This window comes from Peromyscus leucopus, chromosome 16_21 (assembly GCF_004664715.2).
Source record: "Peromyscus leucopus breed LL Stock chromosome 16_21, UCI_PerLeu_2.1, whole genome shotgun sequence".
Taxonomy (NCBI): Eukaryota; Metazoa; Chordata; class Mammalia; order Rodentia; family Cricetidae; genus Peromyscus; species Peromyscus leucopus.
The window spans coordinates 27,054,025-27,079,711 of NC_051084.1; the positions used below are offsets into that span (position 1 = coordinate 27,054,025).

Here is a 25,687-nt window from a genome sequence, read left to right on the forward strand (position 1 = left end):
AGTTGATCTAAGGACCCAGGAAGCATCTCATAGTGTGTGTTACAGGCAGGTCTCCACACCCAGTTCATTTCCCGCAAGCAGCTGTTCAAAGATAACTAACATGTGAGGACTATGTCTGCGGAGAGAGTGACAGAGAACAGGACAAAGGCACCACCAGAAAGATGTGAGCAGGGACACACAGAAGACACAGGCGAATGTTGTCTCACAGATTTTTTTTTTTTTTTTGGTTTTTCGAGACAGGGTTTCTCTGTGTAGCTTTGCGCCTTTTCTGGGACTCACTTGGTAGCCCAGGCTGGCCTCGAACTCACAGAGATCCGCCTGGCTCTGCCTCCCGAGTGCTGGGATTAAAGGCGTGCGCCACCAACGCCCGGCTAGTCTCACAGATTTTTTAAAACTTACAGAGCAACAGCAGCACAGAACAGACTTAGAAGAGCTGGAGGAAGGGATGATGACGGGAAAGAAAGGGCGAGAAGCATCAGAAGAAAAGTGCAGAAAAAGAAAGGTCTAACAGCAGCTCAGGGGAGGAGTCACTGCTTACCCCATCCTGAGAGAGAAGAAGGAATAAGAAACAGACTCAGGGAAAGGAAGAATGTCTGAAAAAAAAATTAAATGTACCTGACAGAAAGCCAATGAAACATACCCAGGTTGTCATCTTTGCAGAGAGAAAAGGACAGAATATTTAACCATCTGTTTTCAGAAATGGATCAAACTTAATCAGCAGGTTGATTGGTAGCAGCAAGGTCCTGGCTAGAAATGAGGCAACCCCGAATTGGTAGGAAGGGCACCCACTTGGCATGCCTGTCTCTAATCCCAGCAATAGCAATGGAACTGAGGCAGGGGGATCAGGAGCTCAAGGTCATCTTTGCTGCATAGCAAGTTCCAGACTAGCCTGAGCATGAGGTACTGCCACACACAAAAAAAGAAAGGGGTATTGCATTTAGAATTTCGGGAGGAAAAATACCAGGTATTGAAGGTATAAGAAGTGGAGACAGAGAAAAAAGAGAATGGAGTTAGGGGAGAGCGCCCACTCCCCACCCGCTGCCCTTCTTCTCCTTCCTCCACTCCTCCCCTTCCCCTTTCACCTGTGGATTCTGATGTGACTGAATACTTTAAGGTGAGAAGCAGTCCAGAATTTTCATTAAACTAGTCGCTTTCACAACTCCTCAGAACTGTTCAGTACTTAACCCCATCTAATATCTGCATTTTTCCTTTTCGTTACAGAAAAATGAGTGTATTTCTGAATTTTAAAAATCTCCAGACTTGTTTAAGAGATGCCATTCTCCTAGACTACTACGTGTCCGGGTTCTTTTGGGCCAAAGGAATGGACTTTTCCATTGACCAATATTCAAAATTCATGACTTTGCTGGACATGTTACTGAACAATCTTCAAAGTAAGTCCAGTCCCTCTCTGTCGTTTTAAGGGGAAGAAACGCAGTCTGTGTAAATTAATATTCAAAAGCCAGGATGCTGGGCCTCATTGTGATTCCTTTAATAAGAACTGGAGGTTTGTTTCCTGGATACAACAGGGACAGCTCATTTCGCACTGAATGGTAAATCCTCAAAGAATTCTCAGTAAGACTAAGGTTCTCTTTGTTGATTCGCCAAAGTGATTCTAATTAGTATTCCCTGCACCAATCACACTCCAAATATCTTAGGATACTCTGATATATTTGCAATTTTCTGTATATCTGAACCTATGCTGGAACCCAAATATTAGTTAATCTATCTTAAAAGTAGAATACATAGTATTCTAAAGAGGAAATGAGAAAGCTCTCTGTATATTACAAGGCTCCATATTAGCAGAGAAAAAGAACATGAAGAACTATGGACTTTTGTTTATAAAAGATAAAAGCTAGAATATATGTTTTTATTTATATGCATACAGGAAAGCAGAAGAATACAGGATAAAAAAAATATGAATGGTCTGTAAAGCCAGGCATGGAGGCACACACTAGAATCCTAGTGCTAGGGATATGGGAGGTGGGGGGAGTGGGGAGTCTAGGGTGAACCTAACACACAGTAAGAATGGGTCTTAATTTAAAAAAAAATAAAATAAAAACAAAACCTTTCTGGGGAGGATGTGGAAACTGGGGTGTGAGCAGCAGGGGCTGGAGGAAGCCTTTTCAGGCCAGATCTGCATATAAGGCAAAACTTGAATACATCAGTCCTACAAAATTGAAGTTTCAAAGGATGTTTGATGTGGCTGTCCTAAGCCTTTACAGCTTCTGAGCAGAGTGTTCACCATGGAAGGAGAGCAGAAGGTGGCATTTTCAAGAGTTTCACAGCCCGAATTTGAGAGAACATTTCCGTTTTCCACCTTTCCCACACCTCCCAGCCTCCAGGTGGCCTCCAGTGGAGCCTTGTTTGGCTGGTATCAGTTCGAACCTGCACTTCTGATCCGTGGGCGGGCTCCATGCGGCTAAGTCACGAGAGAGTGAACATGTATGTGGGGGAAGCAGACAAGCTCATGTATACATCTGGTAAGAAAACAATACCCTCTCAGGACGCTCGATGGAATTAGATTGTGAACCAAGAGCACAGCTTCAGCTGGTTTCCACAGCAAGGAGGTAAAGGATGTTTACATTTAAACCAAGGGACCATGGGGTCCTGAACATGAAGTCATCGTGCCACCCTACACCATAGCTCCAGCCACGGAGCACAGCCCAGGTTCATGGTTGTCAAGCAGCCCAGCCCATGGGACATCCACTTTTGGACATCTGGGTTTCTGAATTGATCCTTGCCCCAAAACTGTGTTGCGTGTCTACAAGCCTTTCTGCTGAGAGCCCACCTCAAATCACACTGGATCATCTCAAAGATATAAAGTACAGTTCGGAGACTTATCTAAAGAGCATGCTTTTGCTTTTGTGGTTTGCACCTGCTGAAGGCAGAAAATATTTCTGCAAAAAAAAGTCACATTTATTCAACAAGTTAGATTTTTTTTGTGTCAGCATTCCCCGAAAAATAGACCACAGCAAATAATTTATGTGTTATTGAGAGAGAGAGAGAGAGAGAGAGATGAATAAGATTCTGAGGGATTTGGTTAATTCCTGAAGTTGAGATGAGGTCAACTTCAGCAAACAAGGGTCTGTCCTGATGCCACATCCCACATGACTGGCACAGGGAAAAACTTAGAGTAAACAACAAAGAAAATACAATAGAAACCAATACAATAGACACACAGTAGAAGGCTAGAAACCAGTGCCCATGTGATAGATGAGAAATGATGCATGCTAAGAATGGCACGTATATAGAGCCATTTACATATAGTGGACTAGAAACAGGTCCATGAAAGAAAAGGTGCATGTGTAAAGGGATACGGGTAAACACTAGGAAGGCACATATGTTAAGGACCAGAAATGGGTACGTGCTAGGAAGGGCACATATGTAAAGGGCCAGAAAGCACCACACATTACAAACAGCACATGTGGAATTCGCTTGAAGCTGGTTCTCAGTAGAAATAGTACAGGCACACTAGATGAAAAACATAGTATACCTTGGAAACAGCACATTCATAGTAGAATACAAACTGATACATGCTGAAATAGTGCAGGAATCATCAACTAAAAAAGAACACACACAGAGTCTGGCTGTCCAGGGGCTCCTGTGCATTTCCTATTTGCCTGCCACACTAGCACCAGCATCTTGGATGCAGGAGTTCTCTTCGAAAGACAAAATGACGAGACCGGTGACTAGCCAGCAAGTGCCTTTCCCTGACCCCACCCCAAGTTTTCTAACTGGTTACAAATCTAGAGTCTCCTTCCTCGCCTCAGTTTCCCAGAGTGAATTTGGTTCAGTCCCTCTCGGTCCGGTCACGCCACTTGCGGGACTTCGGTTAACTGAGAGCAAGGGTCACACCTGTAGCTTTCAAAGCAGTCATCTCCAGTAAGGCAGGAGGCTCCACAAACACAGTTCTAAAGAGTCAGCCACAGGTCGGCACAAGCAACAGTCTTATAAGCAGATGCATTCTGTGTTTGGCAGCCATACTTTCGTCCAGAATTCAAATCAATCATCTTAAATAAACTTCTTTTCAGTATCTCCAATGAATGAGTTCGATTTACTATGAGCTGTTCTCATTGTACTCATCTTTTCTTCCCAAATTCCCTCCAACTGTGGGGTTATTTTTAAGGTTTATTGTGAAAAGAGAAATGTACAGTTAGTATTTGTTTCACCTGAGACAACAAACAAAAGGCCCTTGATCTGCAGTTCTGTGCAACTCACGTGATAACCATGACCCGTAGGAGGGCATGACTGCATAAGAACTACCCCTAGTCCTTTCCGGGTACTGCGTTTTAAAGGGCTCCTCCCCCCCAGCACCAGGCACATTCACTGCAGTGCTCAGTGGGGTTCAATTACTTTCCATTTCTTTCTAATTGCTACAGATAGAAAATTTGAACAAAGTAATTATAAGCTGATGATTGTAATGTCTTCCTAAAAAATATATTAGTGATTTTGACATCCAGTGCATGTGTCAAATGTGCGTTCCTGGAGAGGTGAGAGGTGCCTGACGCCACTACTCTAGATGTAGCAGAACCAACTCTCAGTCTATATTCTCATAGTTTATCTTTGTCTCCATCCCCATCCTACAACACTCCATGCTAGTACAGGAAGTAGGATCTTTACGGATGGCTTCCTAAGAGGTCTTCAGCTCGGCACTGCAGCCTTTGTGAAGAATCCCCTCAAGCCCTCAGCCAGGCACCGCAGCTGAGCGTCACCTCTCCTGACACCCGGCCCAGACACATTTGTCCAAGACCTTTCAACGCTGCCGCCAGCCACCTCTCTCCCATGTGCATGCCCACCCACTGGTGCCACCCCTGTGCATTCCTACCCACCAGTGTCAGGAAAGACTTTCTGGATATTCCAGTTGCCTGTCTTCAGTCTCCAAGGCAGGAGGGGAGAGAGCACAGAGATGTTATTCTAGCTGCCACAAGAGAAACCAAACACAATCAACCAATCAAAAAGGACAACAGACCTGCATGTTTTCACCAAAGACACCATAGAATTAAGTCTGAAGTTATGAATATTTAAGCTTCATTTTTAACTGGACAAGTGTCCTAGGACATAGCCTGTGGAGAAATGTTGCTTTGTTGTGCGCACGTGTGTTTTGTTGTTGTCTATATGTAGCTTTCTGAGAATCTTCTAGAACCACCAAGCTGCTCATTGTGGGTCGTGATGAGGAAGTTGTGTCATTTCATCCAGGTTTGACAGTCTCTCAAAGGCAAATGTCTGACAAACGGGTCATATAGCTTTGAATTCTTTGGTGATGGTGATATTTTATACCAAAATTCCTATTTTCAATGTAGATATTTAAAGGGTTAATGAGATGACCCAGCAGGTAAAGGCATCTGCCACCAAGCCTGATGACCGGAGTTCAGTCCTTGGCAACCCACAGGTGCAAGGAGAGAACCAATTCTCTGAGATCTTACTCTTACCTACACAGAAACCATGTGATACACGGAGAGAGATGAAATTAATAAAATGTAAAAATAAATACGATGAATTTGAAAATATCAATATATTTGACTCCTATCAAAAATCTTCCAGCCAAGTTTTCACATGATAACACCTAGTTATAGCCAAGAAACAGGGGGACTCTACTCACTGGCCTCCCCCACCCCAGTTCAGTACTGACGTCAACAGTGGCTGAACCCATGAACTGGGGCTCCTCACCACCTTGTCTCTAATTTTTATATTCCCTTCTTTTTTCCCTTAAAATCAGCTTTAACATTTTCCTTTCCATTTAAAAGTAGTGCTTAGATATTTGTGGTTTTGCTCTTGAAAATGGAAACAAAAACTGTCCAGCTAACCACTTACATAAATGATCATAATGATGGGTAGACCAAGCACTACGAATTCATGCAAAAAGCAATTATTAATTTGTTGTAAAGAAACAAGGGCTTCACCTTCTCTCTCCACAAATGCTGGGCAAGGGAAATTTGGGCAGATTTCGGACATCTTGGACTGTTGTCCCCCCACAATGGCTATCAAGCTGACAGAAAGGCTTCCCGGCTTTGTTTTCAGCACTCCACATGTCCTTAGAGGACAGCATCAAGTGGCTTGGGGAAGTGATGGCGGAGATCGGACCTAATCGTTCACGGAAAAATGAGGAGCCGCATGTCTTTGATGTCAAAGAAGCCAACGCCATCACCGATTACCTGAAAATCAGGTAGGACTTGTGTTCATTTATCCTCCATTCCATGTCTTCTAGAAAACACTTATTAAAGATAACTTAGATTTTAGTAAATTCGGACGGCTATAGAATTTGCACAACAACTACTCAATGAGTAGATGACGGTCGAGCTGTGGAAATGGCTCAGTGAGTAAGGCCCTTGCCTCCAAGCTGTGATGATCCGAGTTCTATCCCCAGGACCCACATAATAGACCGAAAGCATCAGTTGACTCCTCCAAGCTGTTCCTTGACTCATGGTAGTAGCACAGATGTACCCGTACACCTACATGAGCACAAAATTAACTTTTTCCAAAGTAGAGAATACTCAGCTTTTCCATCTAACAAAGGAAAGCAAGGACTTGTCTCACTGCATTCATAAAGATGATTCCTGAGTGACACTGTGATTTCATCTGGCCTGTAATCACTACTGGGGACTGCCTTTCGTCCCTGAATCTGTAACCAACAGCCTTGTATTAACAGAATTGAATTTGGTTATAACTATAATTTTGGTTATATTTTAAGTAGCTGGTCCATCCAACGAGCCACATTTACATTTTAAAGAGTAACATTCCTTTCCTACTCAAAAGCTGATTTTACATGATTTGTGTTTGCAATGAAAGAGCTGTAAGTCCTTATGGCAGAGGCCTGTAATCCCTAGGAGGGGAAGCTAAGGCACAACAGCATGAGTTCAAGGTCAGGCTAAGCAAATTAGTGAGACCTTGTCTAAAAGTATTTGCAAAAAGGATTAGGACTGTAGCTCTTTGGTAAGGTGTTTGTCCCTACCAATCATGAAATTATATGCTCAACCCTGGTACAGAAAAAAAAAAAATGAAGAGAGTCACATACTTCATCAAGTTTATTAAATACCCTAAGATATTTTGAACTAATGGCCAGTTTAACTCGTTATTAAGACTTACCTTCTACTTAGAAAGTAATTGTGGATGGAGTGGAAGTATGTTTATATCAGTGACTCTTCATCACTTAGGAAGAAATCTGTTTCATTTTTTGCCTGTATATGTGTAGTGTGCACACGTGATTGCTTATATAGGGGCACACATGTGTAAGGATACACATGTGTGCAAATGTATTTGGAGGCTCAAAGTTGACCTCAAGTATTTTCCTCAATTGCTCCCCACTTCATTTATTGAGACAGAGTCTCTCAGTTGAACCCAGAGCCCTCTGATTCAGCATGTTCCACTAGCCAGCCCATCCCTAGGAAACTCTGTCTCCACCTCCTGAGCAATGGGATTAGGGGTGGTCTACCATGCCTACCCATCATTTATATGGGTGCCGGGGACCTGAATTTTTGTCTTCAGATATGCTCACCAAGTGCTGAGCCATCTCCCAGGCTAAAATCTGGAGCCTGTCACAAAGTGTGTGTGAGAGGCATGCCTATCTACAAAGAGATATTTTGAGATGTCACAAATCCTATGACACCAGTAGATGAAAATCTGCCTCTTCCCAGCTACGTTTCTCTGCACAGTCTCTTTGCTCTTGCTTTCAACTGTGTCTCCACTACTTCCCAACATTACATTTAGCATCCTTCCACCCAGAGGGTCACTGATGTCCTACACAGGTTTGAGACTCACTTGGCAAAGATCCCAGTTGTTGTCTGGCAGCTTTATAAATGTTAGTGTGTTTAATATGATAAAGCTTATATACTGATTTCTGTGATGGCTTAATAATGGCATATGATCCAGTACTTTTTATAAGATAGCATCTAACACACTGTGATTTTTTTTTTTTTAGTACAAAACATGCTTCCTATTGTGTGAGTCTCACTGAAAGCCATACAAGTCTCCATAGCTTTTAGAGCAAGAGAAGTAGAGAAGTTCCTCCACTGGGGGAAGAGGAGGAAATGGACAGAAACCTGCCCCTCGGGGCTGGGTAGATAATAGCTCTGTGGGTAAAACATTTGCTACAGAAGCTAGAGGACCCAAGTTCAGATTCTTCTAACCCACAAAAAGCCAGGAGTGTCTGTAAGCCTGGATGGACACATAAGGAGATAGGAGGTAGGGGGAGAATCTCCTGGACCAGCCAGCCTGGCCTATGCAGCAGTGAACAAGAAAGACCATATTCTAGAACAAGGGGAAAAGGGAAAGTGAAGCTGAATGCCTAAGGTTGTCTTCTCAGCTCTACCACCCACCATGGAATGTGCACACCTGCACTTACACACACACACACACACACACACACACACACACACACAGACACATACACTCATGCATATGCATGCACCAGCAAGCACATGAAAATCTGTGCCTTAAGATCCTTCTGCCCCTTATGGCATGAGAGTGCCTGGGCAGGGGAAGTCAACCATGGACGCTTGCTCTGGCTCCCTTCTTTAGCTACTTACGCTTGTCTGCTGGGTCAGGGTGGGATTTTACAGCTGAGCCCTAGGCCCAGGTTTATAATGCAAATGGGGTCCCATAGCTAACCATAGCATCAAAGCCTCCACACATGCTGCCACATCCCTTTCCTGAAGGTGAGGGACAAGCTCCCTACCCTGTCTCAACTCATCTCTCCAGGCAATGTTCATCAATGTACATCTTAACAGCTCCTCATGCCCCTTCTTAGATCTCCTAATAAAAAGAATATTTAAAGAGATTAGTTAAATACAGAAAATCCAGATGTAATGCTGTTAAATCTCCACATTGTGATTGTAGAGTAGCTATGCATTTAAATATAGTTATTACACAAAGGATAAAGTATCAGTGATTAGGATATCTGGAATTGATAATGAAGTTGTATGAAACAGTATGAGCCTTTCCACAACTGTTCAGAATCCCTCATGGGTTCACAAGGAGAAATTTAGTAGCAGTGAAATTATACAACATATTCATTCCAACGATTATTAAGTTTTATAAATATGAAGAATAACCAAACTATCTAAAGAGGTGCGTTTCACTTTCACCCTGATAGTCTGTTGATCCAACCACGGAAAGCCAGACTCAACTTAAGAGACTCGCCCAAGGCCCATGGCATGTGCATTTCACGACTATTCCTGGGGAGGCATGAACAAATGCCTGTTAACCCCCCAGAGGACAGACAGACAGACCAAAGAACTAATTCTGCCCAGTCCAGCTTAGTGAAATAATGAGTCTATGAGAACTGCTTCTGGGGGCATGGGAGACTCAAAGACAGATGAACCCCACCCCCACCCCCAGCACCACTGACATCATGGAAGCCACATCCTTTGAGCTCCCCGCAGAACATGACAGATAGCTTTATCAGTGATGCTGCCCTCTCCAGCGATTGCTTATTGCTTATACAACCCTGGAGGGGGGCCTCCGAATCTCATCATTTTCTGGGGTTCTTGAGCCCTTGGTTTCAGGATCTCCTCAGCCTTCTAAGTCTTATTGTCAGCCTAAGTTCCGTAAAACTCTCCTTCTAGGAAGGGATGTGGCAGTTAAAAGGAGGAAATCATCACACAGTAGGAAACTTAGCTTGTCAATAAAATTACATTTCTTCAAATACTTTCACTTTAGTCTAAATGGTATATCTCTAGAAACACTACAACCAAATTTCTTTTTCCACACGAGTATGGGGTACTACTGCTGTCTGCTGATGCAATCTGAGCAAGCACACACACACACACACACACACACACACACACACACACACACACACAGGGTTTGGCAGGGGAGAGCTATGTGCTTATGCAATATATATATATACTATATATATACATATATATATATATTGCATACTCTTATAAATGCAGATGTTGTTTACCCTCTTTTCACTGAATACTCTTCTTCCCTGAGAACTACACATATCCCACTGTAAGAAAATTAGCCTCACTCCCATTTTGTGCCAAACAATGTGTGACACCGGCCAGACAGCTCAGACCATTTTTATTCCATCTTGTTTCGAGGTCTAACCCAAAAGTTAGAAGCTTGAGTCAGACAGAAGTCCAATGGAAGAGATAGAAAATGCATTTCCATGGCTGAACTGTCACTTGCTGTCCAGGTGAGGCACCTACTAGCTCCCTGGAGAGGCTGGAGGGTGCAGAGAGACAGGGAGGGAACTTGACCCGTCCCTCAGGAAGTGTCCCCTTAGGCATCTTCCCCTGGGTATATATCCTGGTCATGGTCCAATTGACCATCATATCCAAGTCATGGATACTGTCTTCACGGCTTAAGTTCCCTCTTGGCAGACATAGGACAGCCCTATCCCTCTATATAACAAGGACATAGAGACTGAAAGATTATGACGTTGCAGAGTAGAAACGTTTTACCCTATGTTCCGTGTCAAGCACAAGATGGACAAAGTAGGATTTTTTTTTTCTCTAGTTCATTTACAGGATCGCAAGCTGGTTCCCAAATATGGCCTTTGATTTTTTTTTTTCTATACGCCAAAATCAGTTATTGTCAGTGTGATGTTTTCGACCCTACAGTTCTCTCTAGGTCACCAATATAAAGGAGGGGGAGGCTGACTTCATTTTTGCTTCGGTGACTTATCAGACTTCACTAATCTTCGTGTGTTTTTCTAGCCAACAGATCAAAGCAATGTCAAAAGCTAAGTTAGTCTTGTGAATGTTGATGAGTAAATCAAGTATTCAATGGCTGCAGAGAAGAAAGGAAACTTGACTGGGCCCACACAGCCACCCCTCTTTAATGGATTGAACTCCTACGGAGCCCCACTGCTAATGTAACTCAGAGGGGCCCAGCTGCCTGAGGATTTCTTCATTGATTTCAAATGAATTGAAACTTTGATCCATTACAGCATCCAGGAGAAGCCATTATTACCCATGCTCTGTAGCTACATTCTTGCAAATGTTAATTTCTCAGTTATATTAAAATCAATTTTCTTAAATAGCAGAAGGCACCAGAGTGAAAGAGAACCACGAAGACATTTTTTTTTTGTTCTCGGGCGTTTTGCTGTATTATGAGTCTATTAATTTTCCCAACCAGCAGGAAGAGAATTAGAAAAATTCAAATATTATCACAAACAGGATATTAGAAGTCAGCCCTTCAGTAACATTTTTAACTCTCAAAGATACATCGCCAAGCTCTTAACTTCCTAGAAATATTTCTTTGCAAGAGCTTGTGACTCGGACCTCTTGTAGTCCATGGTCACTGACCACCTAGTTTTCAGGTGAGAAGAAATGATCTGAATAAACATATGCCAGCCTTTGATGTGTGACCACACATTCTGCAGGAAAATCGGACATTTTAAAAACAAATTTTAGACCTTGCCAAGTCATTTTTCTGGGGTTTCTAGAGATCGATTAAATCTCGAAACATTTTGGCAATGCGTGGCATAATGGATATAGAAATCCAGCCTCATTCATACCAGGACTGAGTAAGATCTAAAGCAAAGCACAATTGATGTGGAGACTGTGCAGCTGACTCTGTGTGTGTGTGTGTGTGTGTGTCTGTGTGTGTGTGTGTGTGTGTGTGTGTGTGTGTGTGTGTGTGCATGTATGTGTTGGGGGGGTTAGTAGCTACATTTCAAACTAGGAAACACACTCTTGCTTCTCTACCCTAGAGCACCCACCCCACAACCCCTCATGTCACAGACGGACCTGCTGACACGTTCCTAAATCCTGTGCTGTCCTGTCAGTGTCTAAGAAAGCAAACTTCGAACCTCCCAGCATTCCCGGGCAGCTTACTTCGGAATGAAGGAGATGGATTTCTGCACCTCTGTTGACTTCCTCTGGCTTGGCCAATCCCCGTTTCCTGTGAGTCACACCTTCAGATATTTTTCTCTTCTCTCATGCTTGTTCCATGTTTGTTCTGTGTTCCAGCTTATTTCAGCACTACAGGCTCTATGAGTTTATGTTCAACTCGACCAGGGAAGAAATTGTCATCGGAACCGAGGTGAGTAACATGGGGCGGAGTGGCTGGACCACTTAGCCCATCTGAATACGGAACTGCTCAAAGCAACTCCCAGTCCTGATAGACTCAGTGAAATAATTATGAAGAGTAATTATGCCAGGTGAGCTTCTTCATAAGAAAATAAGATCTTTGGATGATGTGAGCGCCGTTAATCACATATTTAGGAATCTATGGATTGTATGACAAAGCTCCCTTGAGTAGGGTCCTCATGTCTCCATCCAAATAAAATCAGGAAACCCTCAGGTGGATCAGCCCAGCTTGTCTCTTCTGATTTTGCATTATTTCCCCTCTGCTCCAGCATCAAACCTCACTTCTCCACTGAAGCAAGCTTGCACTCATTGTGTTGTGTTTCGGGTTTGGGCTCATTCACTACTTGCAGCCTCGAAGGGTCTCCCCCCCCCCTCTTATTTTCAACTGAGCTCCTCTTACTAAATTTTGGCTTCAGTTACACAAACATCCATCATCCTGCAGATTCCTCGGGGTTTCCTGTGGGTTCGGATAGCCAAGCAACCCAACAGGAATGTTCCCCAAGGAGAGGGTCATCTGCTACTTCTCTAACATGTGACAGCCTATAGCATCACACAGGACACAGTCCTCCTGAAATTAGTCCTAACTAACCAATTAGGTGACAGATGGAAGGGAGGTGTCGCAGTAAATTGTCTACAAAGCGATGGGGGACCCTTCTCGGGTAAGTCAGACAAGTTCAGCTGCTGGAAGTGAATCCCGAGTGGGGAACAAGCTCAGTGAGAGGAAGATGTGTGGAAGGTGCTCCTGACAGTTCCCCATCTCCTGAAGCAGCTCCACTGCCTCCTAGAAGGATAAGGGACAGGCACAGTCTTGGCCAGAAAAGTAGAGAGGAGAACCCACCATCTAACCAACTTTACTCGGATTAGGTACCAGATGGGATGACTCTTACCCTATCTGATCTACTAAGGAAAACTTGTGTGGTGATAGTCCCCCATTAGCAGAAGCAGATGTTTAGATCCATGTTTAGAGCATGTCTGAGTTTGTCTCCTCTCTGTTCATCTGCACTCCGAGGACAAGATTAGATGATGTCCATGAGCATGAAAGGGACCACGGATGAAGTAGATAGAGACCGGCTGCTTCATTGTCTCTTGTGTTTTTGCCACATGGTCAGAGTGACAAAAATGTACTTCAGGGAAGGATGTTGGGTCTTCCAGAGTTGCACATTCATAGAATTGTAAAGGACGGACAAAAGCAGGTATCATGTTAGAGGACTTAGTGGCATCTTGGAAGTCACTGATGACTTTTGGTGTAAATATACGGTTTTTAATTCATGGAAAAAGGCAGGATTCTGGCCCACTACTGCAGGACTGCTTGTGCTGGCCTCAAAGCCCTGGGCTCAAATGAGAGACCACTCTGATAAACTTGAGTTTCTTTCTTAACCATAGATAGAGGATTATAACAAAACGCCCATGTCTCTATTGGTAGACATATCCAGATCATAATGAAAATGAAAAAAAAAAAAAGACACAGAATGCCCCCAGTTTTCAACCACTAATTATGTAGTTGTCCCAGGAAATACTGATCAGTGGGTGCCAAACAAAAAAGATAGAAGCCGAGTATTACTGGCTCCCCAATAAATTCGTAGAATTCCATCTGTGAGTTGTTCCTGCTGGATCTTTGAACTGCTCCGAGTTCTGACTCTTCTCACACTAACTACTCACTTGCTGGGAACATGGGAGGTTCTGATGAGTGTCACGGGGATGCAATGAGCCAACCTGGCTATGTGAGAATGTGTTGCATGGAAGATGTAGAATCCCAAAACATTAAAATAGAAGGGAATAAAAATGAGAAAAGGAGGAAACGATAGATAAAAACGACTCGATGCCAAGTGCACTGTGTGGCGCACATTGGAGTGGTGTGACTATGGTCTAAGAGTGTCAATCCAAGATCCATATTGGCTTCTTGATCCCCAGCATGACACGGTGAGGCTGATGGCATCCTTAGTGGGGCAGTGCCCAGGGAGAGGAGCGTCCTCAGAAGGGGTTGTGAAACCTATTCTCTCACTGATGTCTGGATGCCACCCAAAAGTCTTTGTCATTGTGCCACCGTCTACCATGCCCCAGGAGGAACTCGCCATAGCCACACCAAAGCAAGCAGTGAGCAACTTGCAATTAAATCTCTAGAAATATGAAATACCTTCTCTTCTCTATGAAGTTAGTCTGCCTCAAATATTTTGTTACAGTAATGAAAAAAAAAAAATAGACCCACGTGCCGGAGTTCCAACAACTAGGGAAATAGCCCAGCGCATAAGCAGGGCTTAGTGGAGAGAGAGCATCAGGCGTTTGAGCACAAGCTGGCTGTGCATTTGGCAGTGAGTACGTGCTAATTCGTGTAACTTGTAAAAATGTCATCAATGTTTAAAGGTTTGCGAATTCGATTAAGTGGAGGAATTTGAGAGGGGGCAGAATTACTCTGGATTGCTCAAGTGGGCTCAAAAAGTATCGTTAATGACCTCCGAAGAGAGCAGAGGAGGGGAGAAGTTAAAGGGAAGGTAGATGATGCACGTGTAGTCTTGAAGGAAGAGGCCCAAGCTCAGTCAGATACCCTGGCATCTATTATGGGAAGGTCTGTGATTGTGTTGATTTCTCAACATTAGATTGAGCATTATTGTTCATTATCCTTAGTATGAAATTTAGATAGAAACTTAATGTATGTGTAGATTTCTAGCACATGGCATATGTGAGCATTTAGAAAAACAGCATTTCATATCAACTGGGATGACTGTCTATAGGCTAGATTTCCACCTTGTACAAAATTCTACAGTGAGTTCGGCTGACTAAAGGTCCCTTCCCCAGTGGCAGACACATGCAGTATCAGCAGACTATAATTTACCTTGCCCTAACCTTTCCACTGAAAACAAGTAGAAAAACAGGACAAGATATGATTTTAACTTAAGTATTTGAGCTCTCCGCTGCCATAGGTCAAACCGTTATGAATGTGGGGCAGGAGAGATGGCTCAGCAGTTGAGAGCGTATTGTTTCTGCAGATGACATTAGTTCAGGTCCACAGCACCCATATCAGATTGCTCACAGTTCTCCATAACTTCAGCTCCAGGAGATAGCTGGTGCCCTCTTCTGCTCCCCACAGGCACCCATACTCATCTCAAATGCACATGCCCAAACACATATACATAATTAAAAATAATTAATATATCTTTTTGAAAGGCATGACTCTCAGAGATAAGCCTGGCATTTGGTGATGCTTTCTACCCAAGCAGCTGTCTAATTTTACAGGAGGCTAACGAGACTTAGAAAATAAGAAATGGGTCTTTGGTGGACACTTGGAACAGGAAAAAAAAGTGAGGTACCCCCACGAGTTGTGTGCCAGACTCCAAAGGATCACCTTTGAAAAAAATCAGTCCTTATGTGGACCAAATTTCAGTTTATGGTTCTCTGGAGTATTTAAATCAACTATATGTAATGCTGTCTCCTCTAAACCAAAATTGTACTGCACTCCAGATGATAGCAACAATGTTCCCATAACTAGTACCCACCACACATTGAAGTCCCCAAGCACAGAAAACATAAATAGACTGCAGGAGGTCTTTATGGATGGAGTAGTCACATTCAAACAATTATACTAAAAGAAAAGATGTTCTTCAAAAACTACAGCACATTGACTTTGGCAGAGAGCACAGCTGTATCTTTGAGACACGATCACTTATTGGCCTAGATCTCGCTGAGTAGACTGGGTGACCAGCAAGCCTTGGGTCTCTGCACATCTGTCTCAAGCACTGGAAGTATGTGCCACCATGCCCAGCTTTTTATGTGCATCCGAGGATCAAACTCAGGTCCTGAGTCTGGGCAGCAAAACTTGCTCCACTGACCTACCTATCTCCTTAGCTCCTAAAAGGTTAGATTTTGAAGAAAAATTTTGTTCCCTGTGGTATTTTATTGGCAGTTGTTTGCTTAGCACGATGGAAAGTTACTGGATTGTCTCCTGGCTCTCATAGTTCCTGTTGAGAAGTCATCTGTCCATCCGTTTCCCATTGCTTCTCTGAAGGGAAGGTCTTTGCCCACTCTCATTGGTTGTACCACCCTCTCCTGGGCTAAGGTTCACTATACTTAGGTCTGGATTTACTTGGATTGGGGAATTTATTCTCCCTAGTTTTAAAAATACGTGTCTAGGGAGAGCAGTGCATAAATATGAAAGAGGGAAGAGAACAATGAAATCCATGTAAAGTGCTCAGTTTAAATTACAAAACTGTTAAAATGTGAGAAACATAAGGAAGGAAACATGTTTTTTGTCTTTAATGTAGAATGAGACACCTGATTTTCTAAATTATTTTTTTGAGACAAGGTATCACTCTGTAGCCCAGGCTAGCCTAGAACTTGAGATCCTCCTGCCTCAGACTTCTAACTGCTATGTTTACACACAGGTGTTTAATTTTTTTTTTTAGAAGATGCTTTTTTTGTGGGGGTTGGTTTATTGAAATAGAATGCCTTTCACTCTGCAATCCTGGCTGGCTTCAATACACTCACACTTTCCTGCCTTATGCTCCCAAATGTGATTACAGGTCTGAGCCACCATGTCAGGCAGTTTGACTGTTTGATGAAATAAATCAGTTATTTTTTTAAGTCTCTTGGAGGAAAAAAAAAAAACACTTCAAAATTTCTAATGATGAAGAAAAGATTTTACAAATAGTTCATATAATAAAATATGTAAAAGGAAGCCAGACAAGAGAAATATGGGAAAAGAAAATGCAGAGTTTGTAGCAGCTAAATTTTGTCAAATTGGGGTTTGCAGAGATGACTCAGTTAAGAGTACCTGCTTCTCTTGCAGAGGACCAAAGGTCAGGTTCCGGCACACATTTCAGTGGCTCACAACCACTTCTAACTCCGGCTCCAGTATAGGATGACCTATTCTGGACTCCTTGGGCACTGTACCCATATGCACATACAGACACACATATACAAATCATAAAAGATAAAAGATTTTAAAAGCATTGCCACATCGGGGGCTAGAGAGATGGCCCAGCAGTTAAAAAAAAAAAAAAAAAAAAAGGCTTGCTGCTCCTGCAGAGGACCTGGGTTTGATTCCCAGCTCCCACATGGAGGCTTACAACCATCAGTTACAGCTCCAGGGTCCCCAACAACCTTCCCTGGCCTCTACAGGCACTAGGCATGTACTTGGATCACAGACCCCATGCAGGCAAAACACCCAAAAACACAAAATTAAAATTTATTTTTAAATGGCCAAATCAAAAGGGGAAATGGTTAGACAAAAATGTCATAGAAAGCCAAGACATCTTTAGAAGGAATACCTTTAGCTAGGCACGGGTATGTGAGTAGCTCTGGGAAGAAACTGTGAATACTGGAGTGAAGAAGCACATGGACAGTGTTGGGGCCTTGTTTTAAAGGCAGGCAGACATGAAGATGTGCAGATATGTGCAACAGCAAAAGGACAGATGGATGTCACTGTGAACACTGCGGTAGCTTGCCTCTGGGTAGCAGGGCATAAGTGGGAATTGGCTGGGAAGTAGAAAGGGGCATTTTTGCCCTCTCTGTTCTAGACGGATGCTGGTGCTTAACCCCACAATGCCTTTGTGTACCACTTGTACAAGAAGAAAATATTTCCTAGCTCATTTCTGAGAGGGCACATTTTGTAAATTAAGAGCAGGTCTATGTTCATACTCACCGTCAACATCCTGGCAGAGAGGCAGTCGGTCAGAGAGACATTACCCGGAGTTTTACAAGAGAAAAGCTGAACGGAAAAATAATTGGTGCATTCTCAGCCCATAAATTTAAATGCTTTACAACCGTTCTGCCATATTTAACTTTTAACTACAAACTGGGTCTAGCTGAAGAGTCACTTATAGAGTGAAAAAGCTGGCATTCTCCTGTAACATCCCAAATTTCCCCCCACAAAAAATAAATTTGGCTTCCTGGATCATGAGCTCTGTATCAGGTCTTAAAATATTTACGCAGTTCAAGTTCAGCATCAGCGTGATGACGCAGCAGATCTTGAATCACAGGCACTCTCCAAGGTTGTCGTGTATGAGTGCATGTGCACACATGTGTACATGCACACATGTGGGTTGAAACACACGCGCATTGATACTACATATACACATGGGCATTTGGGAGGTGAAAATTTTCACAAGATTTGGTACATTTCAGTCATCCTCCCAACTTCTGAAGTGAGATGGGTAGACAGCTTGAGGGTTAACCCCAAGAGCCAGCAGGCTTACTGCTCTGCAGGAGGTGCTCTGACACTCAGATGCTTCCTGGGGCTCCTGGTGTAGCTCCATGGAAACTGTTCACACTGTAGCATGTGTGGTTACAATGCAGGCCATAGCATATCCCACAAAGCCACTGGCAGAAACCCTGCTTTTACAAGCAGTACTGTGCCCGGATATGACTATTATACACGTGATAGATGTACAGAGACATTTAAAGAGAATCATAAATACACCTAAGTGTCTACCTTGCCTGGAGTTATACTTTGGCAGACTTTCAAATCCCAAAATAATACCACTTAAGGTCAGCAAATACAGGAATTCAGAGCTCTTCCAACTCAGCGGATGTCAATGGGATATAATTTCATGTTCTGAGCATATACTCGTCAGCAAAAACAAAATAAAGGAAACATTTTTTCTCTCTTATTTCAAAAGTCACTCAAATTATGGGTATTAATGACATTGTAATTTGAGGGAGAAAATAACAAGACAGGAACATAAATTTTCTTTTACTTCTGTAAAGTATAAAGTTCAATAAACAAAACAGGAAACTTACATAACAACCACTGTATCCACTGTCTTGAGGAAAAGAGAGCAGTGTACATAGCATTCACGTCTGGACAGATTTGGGAGAGGAAGAGGAATTGAAGGGCAGCTACAAATGTCTTTTTTTTCCCCTTCTGAAAATGAAATGCACCTATTAATTCACAATACCTTATAACTCCAGCTCCAGGGGATCCAACGATCCAACACCCCCTTCTGGCCACCTCTGGCGCTTACACTCACATACATCTACCCACACACAGACACATAAATATATACACAGTAAAAACCGAAATAACTATTTTTAAAATAATATCTAAACTAACACAAATGATGTTTTTATTCTTGGAAGCGATTTCTGTCTTGAATTAGCCCATTAGCAAGCTGCTGGAAGAGAATATCGCACAGCATGTAATTTGTCGTTTGACCCAGTGGAATGGGGTGTACTGAGAAAAATCCATCAGAAATTGTTGTGTTGAAATAACTTTATCTGCTCTGGCTGGCATGTGTGACAAAGTGACTGGAGAATCTATCACTTAAAGAGAGTGGTCGATGCGCCAGCCTACAATTCATCAAACTTCACTCTCACCCTTTTCTTCCTCCAAGCTCTGAAAAATAATCATCCTCCCTTAAATATCAATCTTTTCAGAGAAATTTGGGGGGAATTTGTCTCTGGCCAAACAATTGATAAATGGCAGGCGCATAATTTAGAGACGGTTTCCATAGCAGCTCACCTGGTGCTTCGGCCCCTGAGCCTGTCACTGGAGTGTTTCTGCCCTCCTGGACCACTGCGGCATCCATCTCAGCACCTCTGTGGCGGGGTCGTTGAATAAGGCTGGGCTTTTGGTAATTAGATCTCCCCGCTCCCCTCTGCCTGGATGGATAAAGCCTCACTTGCTGCCCAGCATTTCTTTGCCAATCCAAAGTGATTATTCCTTCATTGTGCAACTTAAGAGATGTTTTTAACTGAAGAAAGGAGAAAGGGAGGGAGGGAGGGAGGGAGGGAGGGAGGGAGGGAGGGAGGAAGGAAGGAAGGAAGGAAAGAAGGAAGGAAGGAAGGAAGGAAGGAAGGAAGGAAGGAAGGAAGGAAGGAAGGAAGGAAGGAAAGACAGAATAGGAATTTTTACCAATGCTATGTTTTTTTCTTCAATATCCCTCCCTTGCTGGAGAGCACGATCGCTGTGTTATGCCTTAGAAGCTGACTTCTGAAACTCTAGCTCTCCACCATGGAGCTAATTATAGACCACTACGTGGCCACAGCAGCAGCCATTATTACTTCTCTTGGTTTGCTCCATGTAGGCACTATCTACATTCAACCAGTGCCCAAAATTTTACCACATTAAGTGATGGAAAATAATGGGAGCAGTATTTCATTGCCTGATTTAAAAATAGCACATTTGCAAAATATGATTTTGTGTGTCCGGTGGAAAAAACCTAAGTCAATCTTTAAATTATCAATGATTATCCACTAAGCCCTTTACCAAGAAATAAAGAAGGTGTTCTTAAAAGAAAGTGTTTCTACTATTCATGTTTAATATTTAAAAAAATCTTTTATATGAAACACTTTGTGAAATGTCAAAATACAGCTCATTGTAAGTCAAGACATTCAGATATCAGATGTCTTTGCCTATGCCAGAATTTTAACTTATATCTGACGGTAGGAGGTTACTCTAGACAAATTTAAAAATCGAACTTCTAAAACAAAATCTGTGATATAAATAAGTGACAGAAAGGGAATAATACTCTGAATATTCTCCATAATTCCACTTTGCAAATTACTACAGAAGACGTGTGCTGAAGGAGACACCAAAAGCACATGTATGGGGCTGCAGAGGTGACCTTGAGGTTCAGAGCCTTTGCTGTTCTTGCAAAGGATTGGAGTTTGGCTCACAGCATCCATGTCAAGCAGCTCACCCACTTGTAACTCCAGCATCAGGGTATCTGATGCCCTCTGACCTCCACAGGCACCTGCATGCATGTGCCCAAACTCTAATACAAACGCAGGCATATACACATAATTTAAAATATGATAATGTTATAAAAAGCATATTTACACAAGAAGATACATAAATGGCCAAGAAGCTCATGCAAAGATTTCTGCCATTCTCAGTTCTCCAGGAAATGCAAATTAAAACCCCCATGTGGTGGGAGAGGTGCTGTGACTGCGTAGGATTGTCACAATTTCAAAGCAAGCCTGGTCTACATAGTGAGTTCATAGAGAGACCCTATCTCAAATCTCCCACCCCAGAAAAGAAAGAAATGCCAATCAAAACCCCTCCATTCTGAATGGTTTAAACTCCAGCACTCTGTCTTGTGAGAATGTGACAACAAGTACTCCCCCACTGGGCTGGCAAGAGCAGAAATGCTGTAGCATTCCAGTGGCAATTGGGAAACTTTGAAACATGGTGACTTTTCATCTAAGTCTATACTTCCCCAAGTTTGTCTCAAGCAGACAAGGGGTGGAAATATGAGTGTGTGTATTTGTCTGCAATGTAGAAAAATAATGTGACATAAATTGTGCCATACCTAAATGCCTTTCATCAGAAGGGCTGTGTGTGTGTGTGTGTGTGTGTGTGTGTGTGTGTGCGCGCGCGCGCGCCAGGGGTAGGTGGGTCTATGTGTGGATGTGTACACCTGTCTGCAGGTGCCAATGGAGGCCAGAAGGGGATGTTGGATGCCCTGGATCTGGAGTTATAGCCAGTTATAAGCTGTCCATCATGCGTGCTAAAAACAAAACTCAGATCCTCTAGAAGAGCAGCAATTATTCTGAAATACAGAGCCATCTCTCCAGCACCCAGACTTGAAAAGAAAGAAAAGAGGGGGGAGGGAGGAAGAGAAGTAGAGAGAGAAAGTAAGGAAGGAAAGAAAAGAAAAGAAAAGAAAAGAAAAGAAAAGAAAAGAAAAGAAAAGAAAAGAAAAGAAAAGAAAAGAAAAGAGAAGAGAAGCAGGCAGAGATGGAGAAGGGAAGGAAGGAGGGAGCGAGGCAGGGAGAAAGGAAACAACATTTTTATTTATTTTATTTTGTGTGCCTATATGCAAGGATATGTGCTACCGTGTGCATTCTTCTAAAGGTCAGAGGACAAATATCAAGAGCTGATGGGTCCCAAAAACTGAACTTGGGTCCTCAAGCTTGGCAGCAGGAATCTTTACCTTCTGAATCATCTCACCTGTCATGTTTTAAATATTTGAGACAGGGTCTTATGTAGCCCAGGCTAGCCAGGAACTCACTCTCTAGCTGTGGATGAACTTGGACTCCTGTTCTTCCTACTCCACCTCCTAAATGGCACTCCAAAGAATTCTGTGGTCATTAAGAAGTATTCTCAAAGTGAGGTAGCTCATTACAATGGAATATGGAACATTGCTCACATCATGTTAGTCATCTAATCATTTAACTAGTGAAACATACCTACTAGAATTGAACTGCAGGTCAGGGTTCACCTCACCTCTGTGTGTCTCTGCAATGACCGGGTTGTGGGACAAGGCTGTCCAGCCTTCAGGAAGCTGCTTAGAACACAATTCAACTCTCTTTAGGAACACTGGCTTGACACAAATCTTGCCACCTTTGTTTTGAGTAACCCAGACAGAACATTTCCTCTGCTTTACCATTTTCTCAACCTCTACATGGCTCTCTCGCTCTATAAAAACCCTCTACATGGTCTAAGCCATTTAGATCTGCCAAAGACTTTCCTACTTAGAAAAATCTTGCCCCACGGAAGGGCTCAGCAAAGCTGTTAAAAGTCCATACCAGCCTTGAAGTCCCTGCTGGATCAACCTTCTCCTTAACTCCTCTGTGAAAACACTTCTGTCTAGCCCAGTGAGCGGAGGTTCTAACACAGCTTCTTCTGTTCCTGCTTCCCTTAGTAGCACCAGCCCCTCCTTTACGGCCCTCCAGATCCTTTATATTCGTGGGAACCTCAGATGAAGATGACCAAGTGTTCCTAATGGCTCTGATAAGCCATCCATCAGGGCCTGACTTCCCCTGTACTGTCTCAGGTGACAGAGCCTTCGAGTAGTTACATGACTCAGTTTTTCTGCCCCCACAGCAGTCAGGTTGATCCCATCTATTCCCATGTTCCACAACCTCACGAGCCAGGCTGCAAAAGGCTCTTTCACTGCTTGCTTAAAAGTCTCCCCAACTTCATAAACTGAAGTGCTAATGATTTTCTGACCACCCTAGTTTCTGGTCCCAGACTGCTGTTAAGACTGCCATCTTTATGTTGGATCACGGATTTTTCTTTTCTTTTTTATTAAAGGTCAGACCCTCAAGGTAATACCTACTGCTTTTACCATGTTCTCCTTCTTACTTTTTGAACTTTCCCATGGGTTCCAAGCTGTCAGATCACAGGAAGGGTTTCTGAGCACGGATCTAACCTGCACTCTCTTTTCCTTCTGGCCCCTAAGCCTTAAGGAGCCAACACCTCCATCTCAACCTCTCATTTTCCTAGTTTACTTGCAAACCCCAGCCTTACACAGAGGATGCTGATTGCATCTCCCTTTCTTGTTCCAATTACTCTTTTACATAAACAAGTTTCTGCTTTGTATACATGAAACCCTCTTGTCCACCATCTTGGCCTCCATTGCATTTCCAACTAAACACAACGAAGGCTGCTTGCTGACCGTCTCAACCCCTGCGCACTAATCTCCAACACTGTGAAATTTCCTCTAACTCTCTTAACTGTTTTCAGGGCATCTCTGCATTAGTGTGGTGGACCCTACTCATCAAGCAAGGGCGCCACCCTACACCACGAGGATGAAGACTGTCGTCTTGGGATTCTTCCCATAGACACTCCTAACCTTGATGGCTCAGCCTTAGCTGCATGTCTCGTTGCCCAGAGCAAGAACTGTGTGACTACTGTCATAGCACAAAGACACACTAACACACACCGTACAAGAAAGAACAACTCCATCAGCATCCATGGATGCTCCCCGCTCCAGCTCCCCAGTCTCAGTTCCACACTTTGCTGTCCACAGCCAGGACCCCGCACTCACTCCTCCACAACTCATCTTTGGTTCTATCACGGCCCTGTTTGGGCACCCATTGTATTGCGTGACAAAACTCTTTCTGGAGAGACACAGTACACACGTCCCCCCACCCCAGACAGGAAGCCCACAACATACCAACGTACGGATACCACAAAAGTCTAACTTGGTGAACTGAGGAGTTTTATTGGGGTTACTTACAGGAGCGTGGGTGAGGAGGGGTCACTTACAGGAGCAGAAATGACTCAGAGACAACTGCACCACCAACACCTACCCCACAGGGGTGACAACTCACAAAGCTGGGGACCTGGAGCACACTGTACAGCCCGCAGGCAGCTCAACAGGTTGGAGAGTGTCCTTTGCAAGAGACTCTGGTCTAAACCTCTCCCAGCAGCTCAGATGGTTTCTGCTGCTTCCGGGCAGCTGGTCTGAACTCATTCTTCTTTGGAACTTGGCTAGTCTCACTTCTGAGGCGGACTCTTAGCTTTTATAATTGACTCTGGCAGGGAGGGGCCTAGTGAATCTGGTCAGTTTCAGGGACTTGCCATAGTTATTTTGAGTTGTTTACCTTCCTGCTTAAGGAGCTTCCCTGCAAGATGGAATGCTCCAATATTGGAGGAAACTGTTTCAAAACAGACCCAGAGCACATATCAGATTGCTGATAGCAGTCACTCTATGTCGACCATGTTCCAGGTCAGCCTGGCTTCTCCTTGGCTCTTGTCTCTGTATCCTGAAAAGGTTTTCAACAGTCAGAGTGAAGCTGTTTGATTTTAAGAGTGCAGGCATCGATATCAAAGTTTTCCTTCGTCCTCTTTATTTTCACTATTCAGCATTATGTCTCCCTTGCTTTTCTTTTTGACTTCAGAGGCTTTCACATTATGAAAGTACCTGCATTCTTGTGAAGAGCTGTATTTCATGATCATGTGACTAGGCAGCATGCTTTTTCCCTGAAGCCAACGGTTCTATTTCAGATGATGATTTCATAGTTATTTGAGTAGTAGAAGCATCTTACTATTTTCAAGTCGTCTAAATCATGCAACAAAAAGTGTAGGTGGACTTTTCTGTCCCACTAGTCAGTTCTCAAATAATCACAAGGAGACTTATTATTAATTATAAATGCTCAGCTGATAGCTTAGACTTGTTACTAACTAGCTCTTCATCTTAAATTAACCCATATTTCTTATCCACCCTCTGCCACATGGTGGTACCTTCTTTCAGCATGGAATGTTCATCTCCTGCTTCTCCTGAGTCTCCTCAAGACCCTCAGATTTCTCCTTCCTTTTTCCCAGCATCCTCTTAGTCTGGTTCTCCCACCTAACCTTATCCTGCCTAGCTATATGCCAGTCAGCTTCTTCATGATTCCAATCACAGTGATATGTATCCACACAGTTTAAAGGAATATTCCACAATGAAGGATGTCCAGAGCAGTGACAGTAAGATCTGGAAAACAAGGATTATCTGGCCAATAGATGGCAGGCTGTAGAGGAACGGATGCAGTTTGGAAAAAGCCGACATGTTTCTGTCCTATGATCACATGCCTACAGAATCCATTAGCAATCCCAGATTCAGTTTCCAGATAAAGCAGCCTTTTCAACACTGTCTGGGGTGTCCAGACATGCCCCAAGGTAGGCCGCATGCTGTTGAGCAGCCCAAGTGTTAAAGGGAACATTTCCAAATGCTTGAGGTAAAGCAACCTGGATTTTCTATGAGGCAGAAGCCTCTGAAGAATAGGAGGTTCTCAGTCAATGTAGTAACTGCCTTCAAATCCGAAAGACTGGTAACTCAAAGAGGGACTAGTCTAGTCTGCAGGACTCCCAAGGACAGACCAAAAATAGTGGATCATCTAGGGGGAAGATTTGAACTAAATAAATGCCATCTCTCTAAATAACGTAACTGTCCGAAACCAGAGGGGACAAGGCGGAGATGATCCGAGCTCAGGCCCACCTTCCT

At 43.3% G+C, this 25,687-nt stretch overlaps 1 protein-coding gene across 1 annotated transcript in view; it reads left to right on the forward strand.

The window, feature by feature from the left end:
• The window catches only part of Cabcoco1 (ciliary associated calcium binding coiled-coil 1), a 103,057-nt gene that overhangs the window by 15,574 nt on the left and 61,796 nt on the right, over positions 1 to 25,687 (forward strand). Inside the window, exons 3-5 of the mRNA XM_028877228.2 lie at positions 1,222 to 1,391; positions 6,019 to 6,163; positions 11,919 to 11,991. Coding sequence (XP_028733061.1) covers positions 1,222 to 1,391; positions 6,019 to 6,163; positions 11,919 to 11,991 — 388 coding nt within the window. The remainder of the gene's footprint in view (positions 1 to 1,221; positions 1,392 to 6,018; positions 6,164 to 11,918; positions 11,992 to 25,687) is intronic.